The sequence below is a fragment of the Aquila chrysaetos genome, chromosome Z (assembly GCF_900496995.4).
Source record: "Aquila chrysaetos chrysaetos chromosome Z, bAquChr1.4, whole genome shotgun sequence".
Taxonomy (NCBI): domain Eukaryota; kingdom Metazoa; phylum Chordata; class Aves; order Accipitriformes; family Accipitridae; genus Aquila; species Aquila chrysaetos.
Genome location: NC_044030.1, coordinates 87,802,419 through 87,826,633, shown reverse-complemented (window position 1 = coordinate 87,826,633; position 24,215 = coordinate 87,802,419). Strand labels below are relative to the sequence as shown.

Genomic DNA, 24,215 nt, shown 5'->3' with positions numbered 1-24,215 from the left:
TACTTCACAAATACTGCAAGACACTTCAAAGATCTGACTTCCTATCTTGGGTCTATTTCTAGTGTAGTCTCTAATGAGTACCACAGCTGTCATTTCCAACATACAGAGATGTTCTTCAGCAGTTTTCGTGAAGAAAAAAGATTCCATAACAGACTCCACAAAACAATACAGGAACTTTCACTTTAAGAAGAGTCAGAGAAGCCAAATGTGGTAAAACAGTATTACCTTCCAGAACCACTGGATAACAGGATGATTTGGGCAGTAACCATTTTTGTAGATTGTATGTTGTCTCCAGTCATTAACATCAACATCGCCAAGGCCACACATCAGTAACTGCATATGGAAGTAAATTGTTACAGTGTTAATCGGAGATGGCATTGTGTTATCCTGTACACTCTATCAGAAAAACAAGGTTACGTTTTCCCTCTGTTGTCTGACCTTTTAAACAGCAAAACAGTGCAAATATAAAGGAGAGTTGGAGCTTCAGGAGAATTCTCAAATAATACTTCATTTTACTTCAGAAACACTGTACACTGACATACATGTGCTTCGTGGGACAGCATCTTTTACGGCATTTTGCTCAAAATATGACCGGTATAGGCATAATAGCATTAATTCAGTAAGCTACTTACAGGCTTTTATATGCACATACTCAACCACCTCAGTGGATAATTACAATTTTTTGTGCTTTTATGTGATCAATAGGTTTATTAATTAGGGAGAAAAATCTCATTTCCCACTATAAGCAAAGCATCTTTGTCTGCAAATTCACTTACGATGAGTAAGTGATGACTGATGAGCCTAGAACATAACACATCTTTTTGTGATGAGCATTGCTGATCTGTTGTCTCTGGATGTCAATTAAACAAACTCACCTCTAGTTCATTTTCATCAAAAATTTTAATCAGATCAATGGGAAGAAGTTCTGTGAATCCCTAAAAGAAAGCAAAGTAAAGTTGAAATTCTCATACCATGTAAAATTAAATTTTTATCTAGCAGGAACTTTGGCTTCTGGGAACCTAAATAAATGACAGAGGATGAAGAAGGGTTTTGAAAATGAAATACATAGTTGCTGAAGTACGAGACTCTAATTTAAAAAATTAATCACAAAATTATTTCAAGCTTCAAAGAGAATGACCTTATTCTCATAAGGTAAAGATTATATATTTGTATACAAGGTAAAACTGTAAAATTATAAAACATAAGCATTCCACAACTGGTGCAGTTATGCAAAGCTCCCCACTCCCTTAATACAGACACTGATGTATAAGTCATCTGCATTAAAAAAAAATATTTTGGGGAAAAAAAAAGCAGCTAAAGAACCTTACCTCCAAAAAAGCATTCATTTGTTTTTGAACTCTGTTCACAAACCTCCACTGGATGACCAGGCTATAGTGGATAAACAAAAACAGGTAAGCACACTCATTAGAAGACTGCAAATTAAGTGTTCAGAGATTTTAGCAACGTAATAGTTTCAGCCACCTCCCAACCACACTCTGATGTTAAGGAAACTGAGCAGCTTTTTATTAATTGTTCAAATTTATCTTGTGTGACTGACTGAATTGTTGAAAAAAACCCAGTGACTATGAACAAGCTATAATGCAAGTATTTTCACTTTAGCATGCAACACGAACTCTACACATACATTTCCATCCTTTACAGCTATGACTCTTCTACAACACTAAGAATTTTTTAATGTAACACTGTCATGTCATCTGATATTAACCTTTCTACTCCTATGGAGATTATCTCAAGGATGAACATGGCAAAAAGGCTTGCCTGTGGACTGAAACAGCCTGCAAATTCTGTACTATGCTTTATTTCTTTCTAAATGAGGCTGTAATCCAGTATCTGGATGAGGTATTTACTGTTAGTATTAGGTACCTAAATGACCAGACATTTTATTCTTCCAGAGCTCTGAGTAATTAACAATTCCCCACAAAGTCTACAAAATTTGAGGATAGACGTAATTACATATAACAGCCTGCCTATAAATAGAAGAATAAAACCTGCAATATGAAAGGAAAAGGCTTGCATTTCAATGCTAACCACCTACAGCATAAATACCTCACAGGTTCTAGAATAATGCTTTAGAAATCCAGTTCCTTTCCTACTGAAGCATGTTTCATTCCTCATTTACATTTACATGTATATAGCAATTATAATGTTTTCTCACCTTTGAAGAGGCACTAATTAAAAATACCAGCAAGTATAGTTGAATTTATTATTTTACATTCTGGTAGGCAGAAAAACTGAGAAAACTTAAAATTAAAACATAATTTAAGATTTGGTCAATTTTTGATAGCAACACTGGTACTGAAATCATGGACCTGGTCTGTGTTACTAGCAGGGGAGGATAATGGGCTGATGGCCACACTGGAGAGCACCTTCTGGCTCACTTTAACTTGGGCGCTTCAAGCCAGATGTTGGAGAAGCATGTTTCCTATGTGGGGATTTCAGGAAAACCAAGCAGTCAATTTAATTTTCTCTTGTTCTTATATTGGCCAATGTCATGTAAACTGAATTTTCAAAGAAGGCGTTACAGCACTGGATATTGTTCATTTGACAGTCACTAGAAAATTCCCAGCGTGATTTTCTCATAAAGAAATAATATTGATTTTTAAGTAGCACCTATTTAGTCAGTTTACCTATTTTCCTTCTTTTCTGCAATAAGCATTACATAATAAAATGATGCAAACCACCACATTTTCTATTAGACAATGATTCTTCATTATCTGCATGATATCCCATAAGCACTACATATGCATGAGAATGCACCATTTGGATGTTATGTTACGACACAGAGGCACAAATAAATTACATTTGTGACTATGCCTGCAGTTTGGTGGGGTTTGTTGGTTTTTGTTGTTGTTGTTTTGTTTAAAGTGTAACAACTAGAACAGTTCTCTATCATAATGGAATTCTGGGGAAAAATGTTTGAAAAATTTTAAGTTGCATTAATCATTTCCAAATGGAAGCATATAAATGAGAGCATACAAGTATCAACTCTGAAGTTATAAAAATACGGTGACTAGCCATGAAAGAGTTATCTAGATGTAAACCTAATGCAGTTCTGAATTTTGGCCCACACATTTTCAAAGAGCTTTTAATTTCTGCACTATGATGGAGATAAAAAAAAAGTTTATGTCTAATGTCTAATATTTTTCATCTAAAAACTGGGGAAAAAAAAAAAAACATACCTGAAAAATTAAAGAGCTGACAGTGCAAATACATCACACACAAAGTAATGGAAAAAAAAAAAAGGCAGAAATTTCATATTGTTCCACCATTACAGCCAAATCACCATAAGACGTGTCAAATAAGATAAACAAGTACAAAGTTCTCCTCTTAGGAACTCTGTAAATGTTTAAGTATTCCTCTGAGTTCTTCCTTGAATGAAGACCACAATGGCAAGCAAATATGAACTTTCATTCTTTTTTTTCTAGATCAGTTTAGTGTTCAGATCTGCACTCATCTCTATTCTGTGACCTAGCAGTTCACTGGGGTGGAAATTCATCACTGCTTTAGAGATCTACAAAGCAGAGCTAGTTACTCTAGGCACTTAGGCAACAGACAAAAAGCAGGCATGAAACTCGGCAAAATTGGTATGTCGACTTTTAACATAGTAAGTATTGCATCCAAGAGGTGCCATTTCCTTTCATCGAGTAATTTAGATGCAGATGTCTCATTCAGAGCAATCCCATCCCTTCTTGAATGTTCCTCATGCCTACCCATCAAGAAAATAGTCTCCTATTACATCACAGACTCCCCTGATTAGTGTAACTCATAGAACACTAAAGGTTAAAATTCAAACTTTCTAAGGATTAGGGTATAAACAATGTTAACAATAAGATTTTCTTTTAAAAGGATCTCTGATGCTCTAGTGCAGTACAAATACAGTAATTGCAGTAGGGTAAGTTCTAAGACAAGTACAACTGTGCTTTCTTACACTCAGGATAAATTCCATAAATGTATACATACTCAATGTATTCCCTTTTGTTTTCATTTGTTACCATGATTTCTGACCCATTTGGCTTCAGGTCGACTTGATATGTCTGTATTTCAAAAGAAAAACAAAACAAAACACAACACAACATGACATTATTTCAGGACACATTTCTTACAAAATCCACTCTGCTTGAGCAGCATTTGACAAGTAGTATCAGAAAATTACTATGCTGTAATAGCTAATGAGACATCGAAACATTCCACATTTAAAGATGGCATCATTAGGAACAAATTAGTCTATGATCACTTATAAGACCAAATTCTTGACCATATTCATTAGCAAGTGAGCAAACCATTCCAAAGCAAACTTTTAGTCCTGAACAGCAGGTTCATTTGGGTAAAGAAAACATATATTCCATTTTAATAAGGGTAGAAAAATGCCTTATAATTTTTCAAAATGCTTGAAAAAAAATGATTACTTAAAATCCACAGAGAAACTGTTTCATAAAAAGGCCAAAAAAGTAAAGTAGAAAAACAGATTACAGAAACGGTTAAGCACAAATTTGCTAAGGATGGTGTCACTGTGGAGTATAAGATTGAAAAAAATTCATTACAGTTCACAAGAAACTACAGCAAGTCCAAATAATGTATTTCTTTCTGAAGAAAGTAATTTATCAGTAGGAACTCACAGAATTAATGCTGGGTGGGTACCATGAAAGCTCGAAGTCGGTAGCTTTTATCAGTTAGTGCCACACAAAATTGCTACCAAGCCGTACGCTCCATAGCTGCAGCTATGAAGAAGCATTTTTCTGACTGCAGATCCTGGTGTTTACACACAGCATAGGCAAAGACTAGATTACTTTCTATTAATTTCTTGTAAAGCATGTGTGCTTGGGAGTGCTTTTCATTCTGGTAGGAGAGAAGGCAAGTCAAGTATTTTGTTGCTTGTAAGTCGTTACTCTGTTCCAGTCAACTTGTTCCATCACTTCAAAAGCATGGTTCCAGTGGAAGCAACCAAGACACAACTCTGTGCATCCACATTCAACCAAGCCTTTTTTAAAAGCTGTTACTAATCTTAATTATTAAATTGGATGTTGTGGCTGAGTAACAGTAAGACAGCAAATTCATTAGCTAATAAATGGAGCTGTGAAAGGAGGAGGCTGGAAAGCTCCTTTCAGGACTGGATTAACACTGAATACTTCGACAAGGAGAAAACCAGTACAATAGGTCTATTTGAATAAATATATGTACTACTGTATAGAAAAAAAAAGATAACTATACTATTAAGGAAAAGTAATTAATAGGGAACCTACACCCCTCTGAAACACTTGTTTATTCATTCCATAAAGACCAGAGAAGACAGTCCAGAAATAGTAAGGAAAAGCTTTGCTATACTGTCAAATTTAAATAGGATAACGTTATGAAGATCCCAGACATGATGGCACAAACAGAAGGCTTCTTGGTGCTTGTTTCTTCCTGCCCACCAGATGATACATTGTTTTTCAGAAATGAGAAATAGTATTCCAGAGCCATTAAGAACTTAGGAGAAATACAGAACTTTTCTTTCTCTGCATTTTGAAGACAGCTCTCCATCTTTTACACATTGAAAATATCTACTGTGTAATTCTTACTGACCTGTGAGAACTACCGAAACCGTATTTTGGTTATTAATTAAAGAAAGGTAATAAGAAGATAAGATTTATTAGAGGTTTCTTGTTTTTTTCTAACTCCAGAAAAGGTTTTGGTGATAAATGAAGTATAAATAAATACAGAACCTTACAGCAATGCAAACATCGCCCTCTCACATACACAATGTCCTGGTGGAAGCAGTATCATCTCCTACTCAGGTTCCCAAGGGCACTTTTATAAAGTTTCAGTAGTTTAGCAGCAGATGAGGCAAAAGAAGTGACAACAGTGAGTCAGAGTCCCTTCACTTCTAGTAGTCCCCAGAGTGCTGGCAACGGCCAGCGGTACATGCAGAAAAAGCCAATGTAGTCAATATTTGCCATAACTTCTGAATTGCTGGAAAGCATCCTATACGCATTTGGACTGATGTTTCCATCTCTAGGTAGATAAATTCCTCCTCACTACAGCATACCCTATCCTTGTACTACTGAGCTTATCCACCCTTTTCTTTGATAAAATCTGCCATGCCAATTTTGCATCTCACCAGCAGTACAATGGAAACAGTATTATTTTCTACTGGACTCAGATGCATCTACTGTAAATTAAACAAAAATCAATCTGCTGACAATGCCAGAATTAGCTATTTGAGGTATTAAAGAGTTCAGAGAAGAGCAGAAAGTATCTCCAAGTAAGCTGATTTATGCTTTGAGTCAGAGAACAAACTTCTGCCAGCAGAAGTAAAAGCTGGCAGTGAAAAGCTATGAATAAGTTGAAGCTAAACCTTTACAGAACAGAAGATAATGAAAATTACCAACAAACAACCCAGTGTATTACAAAAACTTTTCATCCTGTGACTTTAATGTTCTCCCTAATTTTCAATGTAACCAATAACCATATGTTGCTTCAGGAAAAAAGTAATAAGTACTGAGAAGTGGATCAGAATGATCTTGACAGCACATTGTGTGCATGTTTTGAAATTTTGAAGTCAGCTTTCAAAAAAGGCACGGTGGTCCACAATACCAGTGGTACCTGGAGCCAAGGTATCGAGGTCTAAGAGTTAAACAAAGACACTAGAAGAGGTCGTAAAAGACTATAAGCAAATTAACTTAAGAGACACAGGTAGGTATTACTAAGTCCCAATATTGTACAAAACCAGTATGTTTTAGTCACTACATGTGTGCATGCATTACAAAATGCTTCAGCTCCATAGCTTGTAAATAAATAAAAAAACCTCTCCAATCATGGTAGGCAAGTAAGTTCCAAGCTCATGTAAATAAACTCATGATTTATTTAAGTCCTCAAATTAAATTTAACACATATACTTACATACAAGACATTTATCTGCACCCAAGTTATTTCCATCCAGAAGCTGATACAGATCTCTGAAGTTTGTTTTAATAGGATTCTCTGTAAAGACTGACTGTAAATCCAAGACAAACTGTACCACAAGCTGTTGTTAAAGCTTCTACTGATAAAATGAGTTACGACTTCGGCTGATGAATTATATTCTCACCTACTTACTTCTCAATTGTTAAAAAAGTATCTAACATTTTTCATTTGTAATGGAGAAAGTCTGTTACAAAATCCACAGATTGTGAACCTTTTTAAAATAGGCATGCTTCCTTTTGTTGTATTATCTGCCTGCATTATATAAAAGACGCTATAAACAAAGCACTTCACTGATTATAACTCTACCACTTACTTTGTCCTTTGAGAACATCTTCCACCTATAAAACCCTGAACACTCTCTGGCTGAGACTGTTTACTAAGATGGACAGTGTAACACCTTTATTACTCCTCATTGCAAACATTTTACTCAGCTTCAAGTACTGCTTTTCACAAAGATGTCATGTTGCTCACTGACAAGAACATAATTTCCTTCTTTGGCATCCCCAGTCTTAGTTCAGGAAGAAAGAGAGGTTAATATTCATAGTCTGCCTATACTCATCACTAACATTCAACAGTCCTGACCAAGTTCACAACCATGAGATACTGCTCAGTATTTAATTACTTTGTGGCAATAACCAATAAATGGAAATATGGACTTCGGGGATAACCTTTACATACCTGTCCAAAGTTTTCCTCATCTATGCAAAACATGAGATCCAACTCTGTAGGGTCATTTTCCAGGATCCACTTCAAAGAGTTGTAGTATTCGCTATCCTACAGCAGATTGTAATTAAACAATAATTAAATATATAAAATAAAAAAAATTTAAAAGTTTGAAAATGTGAACATTAAATGTACAGTTTAACTTTAAATTGAACAAATAAAACCATCTAAAACTAGAACTCCAAGGGGACTGGAAAGATGAGAACTAATTTATTTGCACAGCTACTGTAAAGCAGGGTGAGACGGATTACTTTATTCATATGCATTTTTCTTAGATGCTACATTTTTAGATTCATGTAACTTTTCTTAATTGACTTTTAATTGCATTATTATACAACACAATAAATTAAGTCTACATATCTGTTAGGTAAATATGTACATAGTGGTATGAAATAATTGATTAGAAAATGTCGTCTTGATAAAACCGTACATTCTTTTCAACACAATTTATATACCACTTCATTACATCAATAATACATTATACAGTAACTGATTGCATTGTTATTAATAAAAGCTTTGGCATTTGCTGAATAAAAGACCCCTCTAATTTCCTAAAAGGTTTGTATCTTCATCATCTATTAAGTTCGTAATTAAAGACTGACCCAAGAAAAAAAAGAAAGAAAAGAAAAAAAAGTATGTGTAGCTATCATTAAATACTTCCAAGCAAGAGAGCCAAAAAAATTAATTTCAAAATGAAGTTAAAACATTATTTACTCATGTATGCTTCAAGAGAAGAATGACCTGCCAAAATTTGGTGACTATGACATAGTGGGAGCTGCAGGAGAGATTAAGCAGTTGAACCAGCTTTTATGTCAGTAACTGAGAATCTGTAAAACTCGAAAACATCAACAACAATAAACTGTGTTTTATTCTTATACCGAGTATACTTTTGACAAGACCAAGGACAGCTGTTGCAGACCTAAGAATAAGAGGAAAAGGTTTCCCAACTACTTGTAAGAATACAAGACTGTGAACTTCCTTTTAAGATCCTTCTGGATATGTATCTCATGAGCTTCATTTTAAGCTTGTACTTGAGCTCAAGCCATCTCCTCTTCTGTAATTTTGCCTCTGTGCTGGGCTTGAGTCAACTGACCTTGCTGTTGAAGACAGTCTTAGGAAAGTGCAGGATGTGAGTGGCCAGGCTCACAAGCAAGTCCTGCCCCTACAGAGGCAATCTGGACCAGTCTTATCCAGATAAACTATTCTGTATAATGGGTAACAGAGGAAGACATTAGAAAGGGGAAAAGTAACAGCTCCAAGGTTCTCCAAAGCCCATAGCAGTGGAAAAACTGGACAGACCTCAAAAGGTTAAAAAAACAACAACAAGTATCATCCTGCTAACTTAATGGAAACCATTTGTATTTAGCTATTGTATGTATCTGAAATGTACTGTGTTTCGATACTGGTACACTACATGTCTAGATTGGGCATGTGCGGGATCCTATTTACTGTTGTCCTTCATTTTACAATACAAAGTTAGAGATTACCAACTTGTAAAAAACAATTTGTTTTCTCCCAGGGAGTGCCAAGCACAGAACTACTTGATTGCAATTAATGCTGAAGGTGTGAAAGTAGAGGAAGTGCAGGGAACAAAACTAAAATAGATATAAGGGCATAAGTTGTGCTGCGATCATTAAGTATATTTCAGAGAAAACTCTGTATAATTTGGCAACCCTTTCTCCTTCCAACACTGTGGGCAACTTCCTGTGTTGCCAGGTCAGCCCTAAGCCCTTGCATCCCCCTCCTGCTGCTCCACAGCATGACAGGAAAGCTGTAGGGCTTGTTGGTGGTGCTCCTTGTAACACGGAGAAAGCTGATCCAGTGGCAAATCTGAAAGGACAATTAATTAGACATCTTATGTTGCATTCCTTACTGGCCTATTCATGTCTCTTCTCCCTTGTCTCTTTCATCACTGTTAGTGCACTGGTACTGAAACTGTTGTCCTAGCAGGGAAAATGTGTTTTATTAAAAAAAGTACATACATATCTTTCTAAAGTTGTTGCAACTATGACCTTGTGTTTTCCACCATGCCATTTACTGGAATTAATAGCTCTCATAAATTTCCCCAGAGGAAAAAAACACATAATTACTAACGCTGATACAGTTTACATGTTATCTTACCACTGACTCCATGTCCTTCAGAGTTATTGGTTTCCCCAGCATCATCTTGTAAAAAGGTCTGATGAAGAAGCCTAAAAGAAAGGGAAGAGTGTTATCTCCACTGTTCTGCATTTTCACCTTATGTAAAGCTACAACTACTCAAGGATAACACACCATGATACTTCCTAGTGCGCCAGCAAGAAAGAAACCTCTTGGAACTAACAGTGCTGTAACTGCTTAAGTTAATACAGCAGGCTCATTTTTGTTTAGCCGCAGAAATGCCAATTTTTCAATTACAAGAATTATGCCATTAAACACTATAACCTACCAAACACCTCTCTACCATTAATGGTAGAGAGACACAAAAGATGGGGAATTGAGCTCAAGTTACTCTAATCCATTTAAAACTGTCATTCTTCTCTCAAAGGAGATGCTAGAAAAACAGGACAGCGAGCTTCCTCTTCTAATGTGCTGCACTACTGCTAAATAAAATTTGGTCAGTTTATAACATTTCCTTGCTTGCTTACTGTGGGATTTCAGAGTTTGGCAGAAATCATATTTTCTCATTAAATCATTCAGTAATAATTTTACAGGTCAAAATATGCTGCAATTGACACCCACACAACTGCTTTGGCTGCAGGTTTGCATGGAAATGGCTGGTATAAATTTAGTGATTTTGCTTTAGGGATAGTGATTATTTAGCAATGCTGATTCTGCAGTTCCAACACAAATGGAGAAAGGAGCAAAACTTTATATGAAATGTATTTGTTTAGTAAGACACTATGATTTTTTAATTGCCATTCACATCAGGAATGCAATTTCCAGCAGTTCCAGTTCCATTACTTTCTCTCAGACTTTGTCTCCATAAATACTACATTCTAAAGCATATGAATTATTGAAGTGATTTATTTAATAAAAATCCAGTAACTGTAGCATAGCCATAAAGTGTAATAACTCACCATCCAATAGCTTCCCATGATATACTGCTAGACCGGCAACCCGCCCAATAAATGTGAAATACGACAGGTGATCTTCGTTACAAAGACCTGAATTAGGATTAATCTGAAGTGTATAGTTGTCCCTTTTTTGGGGAAAGAAAAAAAATATCTAAATAACCAAGTCTTTTAATAACCAGATGTTCAGATATGTTAATAAATAACTTGAGCTTAGGGCCATTTCCTGTTCTTTTTTGCAAGAGTGTAATAATGTAATTAATCCACGTGTTCCTCAACAGAAGTATCTGACGGTTTGTGGGTAGGCTGACCTAATCAAAACTGTCTTGCTATGACCATAATGATTACTTGACAAAGGTAACAAACTCCTGCTTGTGGGGTAACAGGATTTCACTTGTGGCAAGTGTAAGAGGGCTGTGCTAACCTCTTCAAAGGATAAAAGCCTGGCATCATTGAAAACACTAAAATTTTGCCATCAGCTTCAGTGGAATGAGGATTTCAACTAAGCTATCTCTTCTGCCTTCTGCTGGGCTTGATTATTCGCTCTTTCCAGCCAAGTTTCCGGGCTTAAAATTTTAGAATTCTCTTTTGCAGTAGTTGCTTTTAGTTCTTGAAATATCCGTAGGTACTAAAGAGGAACTAAGTACAGGCCCATGGTCCCCGTCCTAGGACAAAGAATGTTTTCTTGCTAGTATCTTAAACTGCACATATTAGAGAACATCTCTGAAATACGCTTAACTCCCAGGATATTGGAAAAAGCCATCAAAGGACTAAGATCTTTTAACAGGGTAACAAAGCATTAAGACTCATGTGAAAGTGTGTGTCACAGTAAGACATTAGTGTAAAAGCAGTATTTTTAGTTTGCAGTATATGCTTAATCTGTGAAGAAAGATACAGCGGTTTTAACTAGATTCTTTTTTCTTATTTCTTAAAATAACTTAGATCTCTGTATGTAAAATGAAATAACATTATATTTAAAATGCCTACAGTGACCTATATCCCATAAGTGGAAATATTTCAAAACAAATATTTATCCAGTGAACTCTATTAACACACAGGCACTCTGTGCTAGTCAGTGTTGTTTAAGTTGTGTTTCCCTTCAACAGTAGAACATGTCCTTTCTGACACACAATTGTGAGAAAACTCTCACTATGCAGTCTTCGTTCATCTACTTTACAATCTATTCAACACTTATTAAAGGAGTGTGCTTGATATTGACATAAAAACATCAAAACTACTGCCTGCAATTAAGAAATCCATTCTCACTGTAGCCAAGTACACAATGTGGAATTACATATGGCACATTAAAACAAATGTACTTTAAGCAAGAGACTTGCTGTCTCATTTACACTAATGGATTGCTTGAAGATTTTAAAATTGGACAAAAATAAATTTAAACTTATGTAAGGCCACTGCTGTGTAACTACTGCAATGTACATGAGAAGCTGTTTTATAAGCTAATTATAAAGGAACACTGTAATTCTGGATGGCAGGTGTTTTACAATGTAATGGGAGGGCATAAAAAGAGTCTTTTGTCTGACATTGCTCCTTTCACTATTACTAGCCTCAAAAATTGCAGTTTTGCTACAAGCAAGGCAACACTGAATAATGTCTTAATAATAAAAATGTTTTTTGAGACTTCAATGACAATTTGAAAGGTTCTCTGAAAAGCAAGTAAGAAATGATAGTACAGAACAGAGAGATTTGACTGATAAGAGTGCATACTGATGCACCATGAAGGATGATCTAATGATCTAACTACCTTCCAGTGTAACTGTGCCTCTTATGCAAAATCTAATGTATATCCCTTATGAATGGAAATATTTTAATGGACACTTACGTTGCTGAATATTCAAAGAGACCATAATAAGGGTTAAACATTTCCTTGGACAAGAGAAAAAACCATTCTCTGGCCACACCTCCATAGTCAAGTCCTTTTTCTGACTCAAATTCAATCCAGAGCCTGGCTTTTAGTACATCAGGTCTCTTCACAGACATGATTCTTCTGTAGGACTCCTCAAAAATATTATTTCTGTGTAGCTTCATCTCAAATCTGTTTGGTATATCAGCCTATGTAAAAGAAGATTATATTTGTTAGTCTCAGTAAATAAGTCTTCAGGCAAATTACTGATCAGTGGTAACAACTAAATGACAGATTAAACATCTGATGTATAAAGTTTCCCCTTAATTTGGTTTTCCAGTGCTCTCTAAGTCTACAGGTTGATAGCATATGGTGAACTCAGTAAGTTTCAGTATAGTGGTTCAGAGACTTCTATGGCATTTGACAAAACAATAAAAACAACAAGAAAAGTAACAAACAAAAAAAAAAGTGAGAAAATTATTGATATTACTATGCTTTATTTTAAGGGCATTTTAGCTTAAAATGGTAACAAACGCGTAAGATTTATGCAACCGTTTTACTCACATTATCTGTAAAGGCCAGAACAGTTACACAACAAGAACACCTACAGTACCACACACACAACAGAACTGAATTGCAAAGATGTAAACAAAAGAGAATCAAGCTGCCACAATGTTTTAGAAGTTCTGCCTAAACAGAAGGGAGCTAACGCCCGTTATGATTTAGCCCAGGGAGCTAAATTCAGAAAAGACAAATGAGAACTGAGTTAATAATTTGTAGAAAGAAGACTGGATGAACAGATTAACATGACTGTTACAGCCATGTATCGTTTTCCTGATAAAACTGACTTAAACCAACTGTTTCAGAAGGTTTGGTTTTTCCAGACAACTGAAGTGCTTATTGTGTGCAATCACTGGTCAAACTCAAGGTGAAAATTCACAGAGCTATCAATAAACAGGTAAAAGACATTGGCAAATTAAAGTTGGTGTTGCCAGGGCTGTTTACTGTTAATTATGAGTAAATATCACATGCAAGCTAATACTGAGCGATCTCTTATGTTAAAGATGTTACTGAAAATACTTTTTTTCACTGAACAAGAACACTAGAAGCTTGTGCCAGATCCAGCACAACTGTGGGCTCTGCTTTGCCAACTTGTTTCAGCTCTGCCCTTCAAAGTCCACTGTTGAAGGTGATGGAGAAGTATCAATCCTCAAGCCTATTTTCGACCTAAAAGCTTGTAAAGTAACATACCAATTAGTCTCAGTTGCAACGGGAAATAGTGAATCACTGCTACTTCCTTGCTGCCTCATCACTTTGATTTTTGCATTCATTTAAAAAAAGTGAGTCTTAAAGATTTGTGAATGTTTTTGTTGAGAAATCAAATTCAAACTTCTTTTAATTTTTTTGGTTCCTACTTAACCCCTCTAGGTGTAGCACAATCAAGAAAAATTGGCAAGTGTGTTATAGCAAGGTACACCACCGTTCTGTATCTATGCTTGGGACAGTCTGTCGTTTCTCCCAGACACAGTATAATTGATTCCAACACAAAGCAGCACGTTTCTACTCACTGGTTTCTTTAACTTCTTCCGAAAATAGTCATATTTCTGTTTGAACTCCCTGGAATATGGAACTGCCTATCAAAGAGAGAATCATAAATACAGATTATTCCACCTATTTAGCAGTTTAATATTCCAACATTATTTAAACAAAAAAGAAATTTAAAGACATGCTATCTATGTATGTATGTCATAGGTTCATCTAATAAAATCCACCATGCATGAAGTACAGCAGCCAAAATTTTCCCATTTCTCAGTGTGTAATTTGAGTTAAAAAAGTGTGTAATCTGAGTTAAAAGGTATGAAAACTTTTGACCCAGTTGTTCTGTTTATCAACTACTCACCCTCATTTTTTTTTCTTATTTTCGGAACAGAAAAAGAGCAAAAACAATTTTTAACACAGACAAAAAAAATTGGAATGTATCGCTGCCATCCATGTGTCTCATTAGGAAATAATGAGCATTCCATATGATACTGAATTTAAAAAATGACTAGTGTTACCACAGAATATGGATTTGCACAGCTGAAAGTGCTAAGCATTCATTATTAGGTGCTACTCAAAATACACTAAATTGAAAGAATTTTCAAAGAAATTTTCAAAGAATTCAAAGGCAGGGGAACGTCCATAGCTACAAATTATCTTTTCAGCCCAATGTGAATGAATATAATTCTTAATAGTTATCAAACTATCATCAAACTATATCAAAACTATTTTGTAAGTTACTTATAATGAAAATATACACCTTCATAATGTCTTTAATCCAGAATCTGAAAGCATTTCATAAACAAATTAAAATTATTTTGAACCAAGTACCACTGTGTAATATTTATCTGAATACTCACTAAGTGCAGCTGCCTGTGAATTATTTTTAAGTAACAGCAGCATAACAGAACAATTTTAGGAGTTTTTGTAAAAAAAAAAGCACAGTGAAGGTTGGTAGAATTACATTAACCAGCAGAGCTGGAAATTGGTTTCTGTCATATGTAAACACTCCTTAGCAAATGCCACAGGTCTCTGAAATATTTATGTGGATTTCCAGATACCTGAAAGGCATCTCAGAATGATTATAGGCACACACAAATCAAGGTTCAACAAAGGTTCTCACAAGCTCTGTCATTCAGAGTTTTGAAAGACATTTCTGTTTTAACACTGTGCTTCTCTTACCTGCTAACATACTGTATGGGTAAGCAAGGATTTGACACCAAGACAGACAATTGCCATGTTTGATGTTAATCCGTACGCCACTCGCTGACCACCACAGTGGTCAGTAAGATGACAGTGTTCATTTCTGCTACCTACCTGTCTTCATCAGACTCCTTTGCTTCTGCACCCGATAGGAAATGCTTACAAACGTCCAAAAAGACCAAGCCTTTTAAGGCACCAAGTAGTACCAGACACAAAGGCAGTGAATTGCATCAGCCATCAAGCAGGAGTACAGATAAGAGCCATCCATACTCCTGATTGCCAGTCCTATGACTGCAACCTACGTTATTCAGCCTTCAGATGAAATGGCTATAAAACAAAGTTGTGAATTAAACTAACGAACAGGAATAGGCTGGAAAAGTGATACTATGACAGGTACAGGTCTGGCTCTAACAAATAACTGCTATGTATTTAAGTAAGATTCCTTAATTCTCTGTGGTTTTTTTGACAATTAATTTTTTGAAAGTTGAGTCCTTAATTCTCTGTTTTTTGGCACTGTACACAACATCAATTTAATCAGGGTTTGGAAAGTGCCTTGAAAAAAAAAGAAGGAAAAAAAAGGCTTCCTGGCCTTGATCATAATATTTTCCAACTACATCGTTACTTTCCTTTGCTCTACTGTTCCTTCAAGATGAAAGAGTAGACCTAGTAAAACAACTAGCTAAACAAATGAAGTGTAACTTCTTGGGAGCAAAAGAATTATTTTGAATTCCATAGGACTTCAAAAGTTACATTCTCTGTTCCTTGACGGCTAAATCACAAATTGCAAAGCTCTGGTTCAAGTTCAGTTTCTGTGTGAGGACTGCGATTTTGGGGGAGGGAAGGTATGGGCTGGTCCTGAAGTAGATTCATGACTGGATGTAGGTGAAAGCGGGAGGTAGAAAGATTTCTATATGAGTTTTCCCTTGTGGATGATGAGACATGAAAAATTAAAAAACAAAACAAAACAAAAACAAACCAATAAAGCTAAATAATTTTACTCTGATGATAATATGACTTTACTACAGCCATTAAATAATCTTTCAACACATTTCCATTGTTTAAATGCAATGTGAAATGCAATTTAAGTAGTTCTTTGTTTTTGTCATAGCACCAAAAATACTATTAAAAGCATTAAGATGAATCCTTAATGTTTATATGGCTGTAAAATGGATTTGATCTAGCTTTCTCTTTAAAAAAAAAGAACAAACACACAAATAACTGTTATTTACTTAATGGGATCATGATTGATCTTTATAATCTTGAAACAAAATTTCCCAGATAGTCCTTCTCATTTATGCTTAACATTTCTGGGAAAATGAACATTAAGGATTTCTATAGCATACTGTGTATTAGTATCTCAAGCATTAAGTTAATGATGAAAGGGTAAATCACTCTAAAAGCAATTACGTTCAAACAAGTGATTATTATTAATCTTATCAATAAACAAGAACAACTGGAATTACACCATGCAGTAGTTAATCTGCTGTGTCCTGACACCCTTAAAAATCCTGAGGATTTACCAAAATAAACATCTAGGGTTGGAAGTCTGATCACTCAGAATACCATAAAATGGCATAAACAAACATAAAAAGGTCAAAGAATCACTCCATATATTTGATGTTTTGAAAATTTGATATTAAAGCATGTATTTACTTTTTCTAAGGCTGATATTCTGAAATCTCTTAGTTTATCTGCAGTTAGTTTTATGTCTCTTAAAACTGATAGACCCAATTTTTATCTCTTTTACACTCTGAATCCACAGTCACAACTCTCCCATACCAAGTGGAAATGGCTTTTTTTTATCCAGAAATCCAAAACTGAATAGCACAGTGTCTCAGCTCAGTACAATTCTGTTGTTTGTAATGACCCAGATAATGGGTAAATATGAACATTTCTCCTATACACATCCCTAAAACCTTACAATCTAGGATTCAGCACAGAGAACTTGGCCTGAAATTCCCAAGATCTTCGGACTTACGATTCAGAGCTGACATGTGCCCTTCACATAGGTTAATATAGAAACATACCACTTGAACACAATGGAGGAATAAAAGGTAAGATCCAAAGATTTAACATTGTTTGTTCCATACTAAGTAATTTATAATATCAGCAAGTGTGGGGGGAAAAAAAAAAAAATCTGAAGATATTTTACACTTACATTATTTTAGATGTAATTTATTTAAAAATCACATTTTTTCCCTCAATTCATCTGTTTGGATGTCAAAAGTAAGCTAAAGATATCACTCTACTACTTCTGTCCTGGAATTCCATCATCGCCATAAGCAGCAAATACAACAAACCCCATATGGAAATCTTGAATTTTTTATTTTTCAGCCAGGGATCACATCAGTAATGGATCTCTTTCAGAAACCACATTGATCATCATCACTTAGTGCAGAAAGCTTTAGGTTGCAGGAGGAGGAGAATGGAACAAATGAGAAATGATGGGTTTGTGTGTGTTTCAGAGCATGAAACACCATTCAGACTATTTAGTTATGCAGCTTCCGAATGGATGGAGCTTCACTCAGAAATAACACAACAATATAAAAAAATTAAAACCAGCTAAACACGAGTTTCTGTCCTTCTGAAGAGCATTCTCTTCCTCCCCACTGAAACAGAGGTATCCTGTGATTTACTGTCATATCTACTCATCAAGAATGTTTCCTAGACACTCCAAGGCAGAAGCCAACTTCACATGCTAATTGCTACAAGACAGGAATCATAACTGTACCACTGGAAAAATTCCCTAGCTAGGCAGCTACTGCTAGGAAAGTCTCCAAACCCATCAAATTCAAACCTATTGTCTGACCTGGGGGAATAGTGTGCACAGCACTGTAGTTCCAAATGTTCCAGTAATTCCTAATTAGCCCACTACTGCTTTGGACCACTGGCAGCAGGCTGGAAGAGTCCCCAGTGCACTCCAGCCTGTGCGTAACAATACAGGGTCCACAGAGTGGTACAACCATTTGAATGCTGGGGATGAGGCACCAGTTTTGGGGCACCTTGGCAGGCTGTCACATGATGGCAGCTGCCCCTGCCCTTGCAGACTCACAAAAGCTAGCACCTGAGCCTCCCATGTCTGTCAGGAAAAGGCAACGCAAGGCAGAGATCCTGCTTCCTGGTCTGTTCATCAGGCAGTGTGTGACCTGGTCCGAAGAACAGGCATGACCTGCTGCTTGATAATGCCTCCTGCCTATACCAAATGTACATGAGTCACAGCATTTAATGGAAAAAACCCCCATAGCAGTACTTACTGGACCAGTAATTGCCGGATTTTGCAGTCTGGGGTCTTCCCACTGGGTAATTTTATTATCTGTAAATAACAAAAGAAATTATATCATTACTTCTCTGTTACCACACTGTGAATTTATGTTGGTTTTTTCTCCCTACAACTGTTTTCCCTAACATTTCCACAGCTTAGTATTTCAGGGTTAGAAACGGCTGCATTCACCCATCTACACCAAAACCCCATCACACTGTTTAGTTGAAAACACCCATTCAAAATGTAAAACTACAACAGAATCCAGTGTATTTACACTGCTTTTATTTCAGCATCTGTAGCAGTAAATGTGTTCTATTTGAACATGGTCTTGGATTCAACTCGTATTAGAAATACACAGGCTTCATGCCTCAAAGGTAAAGGAACCCAAAAACTTTGTCAAATGACAGACTAAGTTTACTTTTTTGAAATTTTGCATAAAGATAGCCAAAATGTAATACTTTTAAAATATAGTCCGTATTTAAATTTAGAGGGAATATAATCTCTTTTCTTTAAAAAAAAAAAAGTCCTAGACACTGATTGAATGAGAAGGTTATAGGACCATTAAGGGAGGCAAAATTATACAGTTACAGTATAAAAGATCATTCAGTTTTGACCAAAGGAGATTTTGGCAGTAGTGCGACAGAAACCAGTTCTTTTCATCTACAGTTTTTAAGAGCACCAGGAGGGTGATATGGTAAGGTTATACAGGACCATGGTGAAACTCTCCCTGCCTCCAGACAACTGCTCCTCACAAGATTCTGAACACAACAGAATCACAACAAAATGACGACGTTGCAACAATAAGACAATGCTCCAAAAACCAAACTAGATGCCACCTGCAATGGCAAGACTTAAGCCATCCATTTCCTGCACTGAAAGAGTAATAATAATAATAATACATCTGTTTGTTACATACACTGCTTTGATTTATGAAGTTTTGTAATTGTTAGGTTTGGGAATAAACACACTAAGTTTCAAGAAAATTGTTTTTATGGTTACCATAGGTAAAAGCAAAGAACCAAACCCACTTATATTAAAACACAAGTATTTTCCACGTTTCTACAGTTGGAAAAGACCTGTAAGTTTCAAGCATCCCAAGCTAGTTTTAAAATGGACTGGGATTTGAAAGGTGACATTCATTAATGTTAACTGAAGAAAATTCAAAAAGATCACAAGCACATTTCAAGAAATTTGATCTATGAGTTAATTTAATATCAAAATACTATTTTATTTCCCTTTACCCATTAAGTCTATTTAGTGCTTATCTAGATTATGGAGGAAGACTGTTAGACTGACAGGTCCAGAAACCACATGAGATCCACAGACCAGACCCTGCCATAAAGGCATGATGCCTAATCTGGTCCTTTTCATCTTGCTTCAACCTGTTCAGTCAAATTTCCTTCTACAAAGTTTGCTGGTTTTACACCAATTCATTTCTTATACCTACTTGACAGTGACAGCCCCAAATCATACTGGTAATTTTCTATGAAATCAGATGATTGAATGGGAAATGACTGCAAGTTTGTAAATTCTTTCTTATAGCCCTACATACTTAAGAGTGTATGAAGTTACTGACAAATCTTTTTCGGTTTGTTTTTTTGTTTGTTTGGGTTTTTTTTGTTGTGGTTTTTTTTTTCCCCCCAAAGTATTACAGTGACAGGGACTTCATATTATAAATGCTATTCCAGGGCTTAAATGCCCCAACAATTAGAAGGGCCTACCATGAACCACTCTGCCTGGAATTGTAGCTCAAGATCCTCTGTCTCATCCGAAGTGAATGTGGATAACAAATTAATTCCTTTTGCAGCACATTTTTTAAAATCTACCATCTCTTTTGAGCCTTCACACAAATACAATACTGTCTTTCCTCATAAATTGGGCTCTAAGGCCTTTGAGGATTCCCTCTTCTCCTCTGGTACCTTTCTAAGTGGTCCACTGTTTTCTTGAAGTTTAGGGCCCCGTGCTAGATACAGTATTATCATAGGCAAGACATTACCAGTGCTGATGAGATTAGAAGGATTTCTTCAGGTCTTATTTAAGACACTCCTGTTGATACATCACAGGATGAGTTAACTCATGTCCAGTTGATGCTATTTTTCATGCCCTTTTCAACCAAAATTCTCTAATTACTACCATTCTGAGTAACACTTTGCAATTCTTATTGAACAGCATCTTCCTTCATGCTACAGTGGCAATTTGCCAGACTCATTCTGATTTCTCATCCTGTTCCAGCGAGCACCTCTCACCTCTCCTACCCTGTTATTTCCTGCTGCACTAATGAGTACAGTCCCCCAATTCATTGTTCAAATCACTAATGAATATATTGATGAATGGGGGATCCAAGACAGACTTTGAGGGGAACCCATTTAATATATCCATCCCTGGCAGTGAACCACGGGTAACTGTTCTAAATATGGTTGGAAAACCTCTGTGTTTTCCTTCATGATACCTTCCAACAGGTAGATCATATTTCCCTATAAAGCTCCTACAAAACGCAGATGCATGCTACAATGAACAGAGAATACTATTTTATTCATGGATGGTAAATAATGTTAACTGAGCTAGCTAAGGACCAATCATGGAGAACTAGAGACTCTATTTTTTGTTAAAAGATTGACCGCTGCCGAAATCAGAACTGTTTACAGTTAAAATCTAAAAATATTATATTTTCAGGCTCCTATGTTACAAGTAATACCTAAATTATTTTAACAGTACTTTGCTTTACTAGTTTAAATGGCATGCTTAATAGCAGTTAGTATTGCTCCACAACAGGAGGTTTCTGTGCCGGTTGCATTAGACTTCTTTACAGTTTCTCTCAGGGATGAGAAAAACATTTCAGAAATAGGACAACAGTATTGGATAATTATGCAGAAGAATTACAAAATGTATCTGGGGAACCAGGACATTAATAGTAGCTGAATTTGTCAACACTTTCAACATTTACATTGTATTCTAATAATGAAACTGACTACATTTGTTGCATCTTAACTAATCACTTTAGCAGAGAATGACTGAAATGATGGCCAGTTTATCATGGTAATGGACTACTGAGACTTGCATATTTAGGGCGAGCACAGCTGATTGCACCCATGACTGATTTCAGCCTATGCACTCAAGTTAGCCATGAAACAAGTCAGTCAGTCAGCAGGCTCTGTCATAAACCTATCAAAATGGTCAAATGTCATTGCACTTCCTTATCAATACTGTGAAAACAAATGCTACTATTGAGATTGCTCAAGCCAAATCACTGAGCACTGAATGCTGTCTGCAGTCATTCCCTAAATACTGAGCACAATGGAGCTGCAACATGTCCACTGTAATACCACTGGCACCACCTCTGCTCCTGGAGTCCACTTGTAATTGTAGTGGTGTGGCACCAGATTGAGACCAAAAGGATATTTGCTGGAAACAAGCAGCATTATAAAAAAAAATAATCCTCTAAACCCTTGTAAAAGCTGTTATATAAAAAGCTAAAAACACAGATCAAAAGAGGGGCTAGAGAGAGATTTCATATGCAAATAAATTTAGTTTTGTAACAATTATAAACTCTTTAGGGAATTCTAATTAATGTACAACATTCCATTTACTTTTAGAGACTAACACATGCTTAAGTAGATTTTGGAGACTGAAAAATTAAAACTCTTTAAAGGAGGTTGAGAGGCTCAACAATTATACAGATATTTTAAATAAGACAGTTTTATTCTGTGATTCTTCAGTGGCAGCAGTTTAGAACAATTTGTCATATTTAAGTTTCCAGATATCTGCTGGGAAAAACAATTACAAAAGGTATAAAGAATAATAATTCTGTACTGATGTTTGAAAGAGGTTAATGTGGTGCTTGACGAGTGTATTATTTCTAATTTTTATTTTAAATTATTTATACAATTTCAAAATTTGTATTACTTTAGAGACAGTCTTTTAATAATGATATAATAGTGTCATATATAGAACTACGGATAAGCATCGCAGTCAGTGTTACTGATACTGAAGGAAAAACATAATACTGTCAAATATGTGTAATAGTTTAAGATTTTAATTCTTTGAGTAGCATATGTACCCTCTTCTAATGGTTTTGTGCATTATCTATTTCTGTGAAGATTATGCCATCAATAGAAATATCTCATTATAAAGTCCAGCTGAAGTCTTAAAAAGAAGAAGAACCAACCCAACCTTTCTGGGCTACTTTATTTTCAAACAACAACAAAAACTCACACAGTAGTTCTGAGATGCTGTAATAAGACAAGTCTACAATGAAACATCACTTACACTAGAACTTCACTAACAGAACTGAATAATATTAATGGGCTGGGTGCAGTTTAACATGCTATAAATAGGAAATAAGATCAGAAGCAGCACTGCCACAAGACTTTCTTAAAGGAGAGGAAAGAATGCTTATCAGTGCTAATTTCTCCACTGCCTATATGTGGAGTTGTGGCTATATGATCTTCTCTCATCTTATTTTCTATTCCTAGTGTATATTTTAATTTATTAAGAGCAAATAAGCCATGGGATCATCAACAACAACAACAATGAATCCAAAATATCAACAAGAACAAAAGAAACCACAAAGAAGAAATGTTAATGCTTCACAAGTCAGAGAGGGACAAAGCTTGATGAGCCAATTAAAAGCAAGCTTTCAGTGAATATACAGTACCGTATGAGGGCACTAAGTCTCTGGTATCAATGTCTCCACATATCAACACCTGGCTTCCTAAATGAAGAGTAAAATTATAAAGCTTTCACTTCTATATTTATTACCTCCCTTTGTCTATTCGCTGTAGTACCGGAGTGCTTACTTACTATGGTCTATATAAAATGTTCTTCCATCCAAATGTATTCTTTCCTCCCAACCAGGCTGAAATTGGGAAATAAAATAAAATAAAATAAAAAAAAAAAAAAAAAAAAAAAAAAAAAAAAAAAAAAAAGAGAGAGAGAGAGAGAAAATAAGTGAAATACCACCACTCTCACACAGCTTGAAGCAATACATTATCCACATCTACATAAACTGCCTGATAGATGCTTGTGAGCTAGAAAACACAAAATGATCACAGATGCATTATGTCAAGGCCAAAAATCTAGGAAGATTCAAAGAACTGGCTATTTATACAGGTAACTATCCAATACAGTAAATATTTTTTTAAAGCTTGGAAGTGGAGACTTCTTGCATCAGGGTTTATACTCATTTCCTACTGTGAGGAAACGATCACAAAGAATAGATTGTCCATCATTGGTTAGGTTTGAAAGTTTCTGGTTCTACTGCTGAAATACATGTGGATTATTTACTTGTAAATATGTAAGCCAGGATCCCATTACAGTGGGACAAGAATGTCTAACCTAGTAATTAATTCTTCCCTTTCCTTTTCTCATCTTCCAAATGATTATAGTATAGAAAGGAGAATAAATGGCACACTGTTAGTGTATGCAATGCTGTCCGGTCTAGCACTCATTCCACCTGTGTGCTCTATATGAGCTTGACTTCTATAAAATATAGATGAGAAGTAATTTAATTTCAATCTTTTTTGAGAAACTCTTGCTAAATTCTGTAGTCATTCTTGCCTCACTCAAAAATGGTTTGTTTAACTGAGTTTAAATCTGTTACTAATTATATATT

At 35.6% G+C, this 24,215-nt stretch overlaps 1 protein-coding gene across 10 annotated transcripts in view; it reads right to left on the bottom strand.

Annotated features, from left to right (window-relative positions):
* NEDD4L (NEDD4 like E3 ubiquitin protein ligase) overlaps positions 1–24,215 on the bottom strand; it is a 196,630-nt gene that overhangs the window by 9,563 nt on the left and 162,852 nt on the right. For 6 of the 10 annotated variants that reach the window (XM_030005289.2, XM_030005293.2, XM_030005292.2 and 3 more), the window contains 12 exons: positions 23,405–23,459; positions 23,259–23,315; positions 18,597–18,655; positions 14,169–14,234; positions 12,580–12,809; positions 10,746–10,867; positions 9,808–9,878; positions 7,642–7,737; positions 3,982–4,055; positions 1,329–1,389; positions 876–935; positions 226–333 (listed from right to left, as the gene is read on the bottom strand). In XM_030005289.2, coding sequence (XP_029861149.1) covers positions 226–333; positions 876–935; positions 1,329–1,389; positions 3,982–4,055; positions 7,642–7,737; positions 9,808–9,878; positions 10,746–10,867; positions 12,580–12,809; positions 14,169–14,234; positions 18,597–18,655; positions 23,259–23,315; positions 23,405–23,459 — 1,059 coding nt within the window. The remainder of the gene's footprint in view (positions 1–225; positions 334–875; positions 936–1,328; positions 1,390–3,981; positions 4,056–7,641; positions 7,738–9,807; positions 9,879–10,745; positions 10,868–12,579; positions 12,810–14,168; positions 14,235–18,596; positions 18,656–23,258; positions 23,316–23,404; positions 23,460–24,215) is intronic. The other 4 variants (XM_030005290.2, XM_030005291.2, XM_030005286.2 and 1 more) reach the window with 1 other exon arrangement.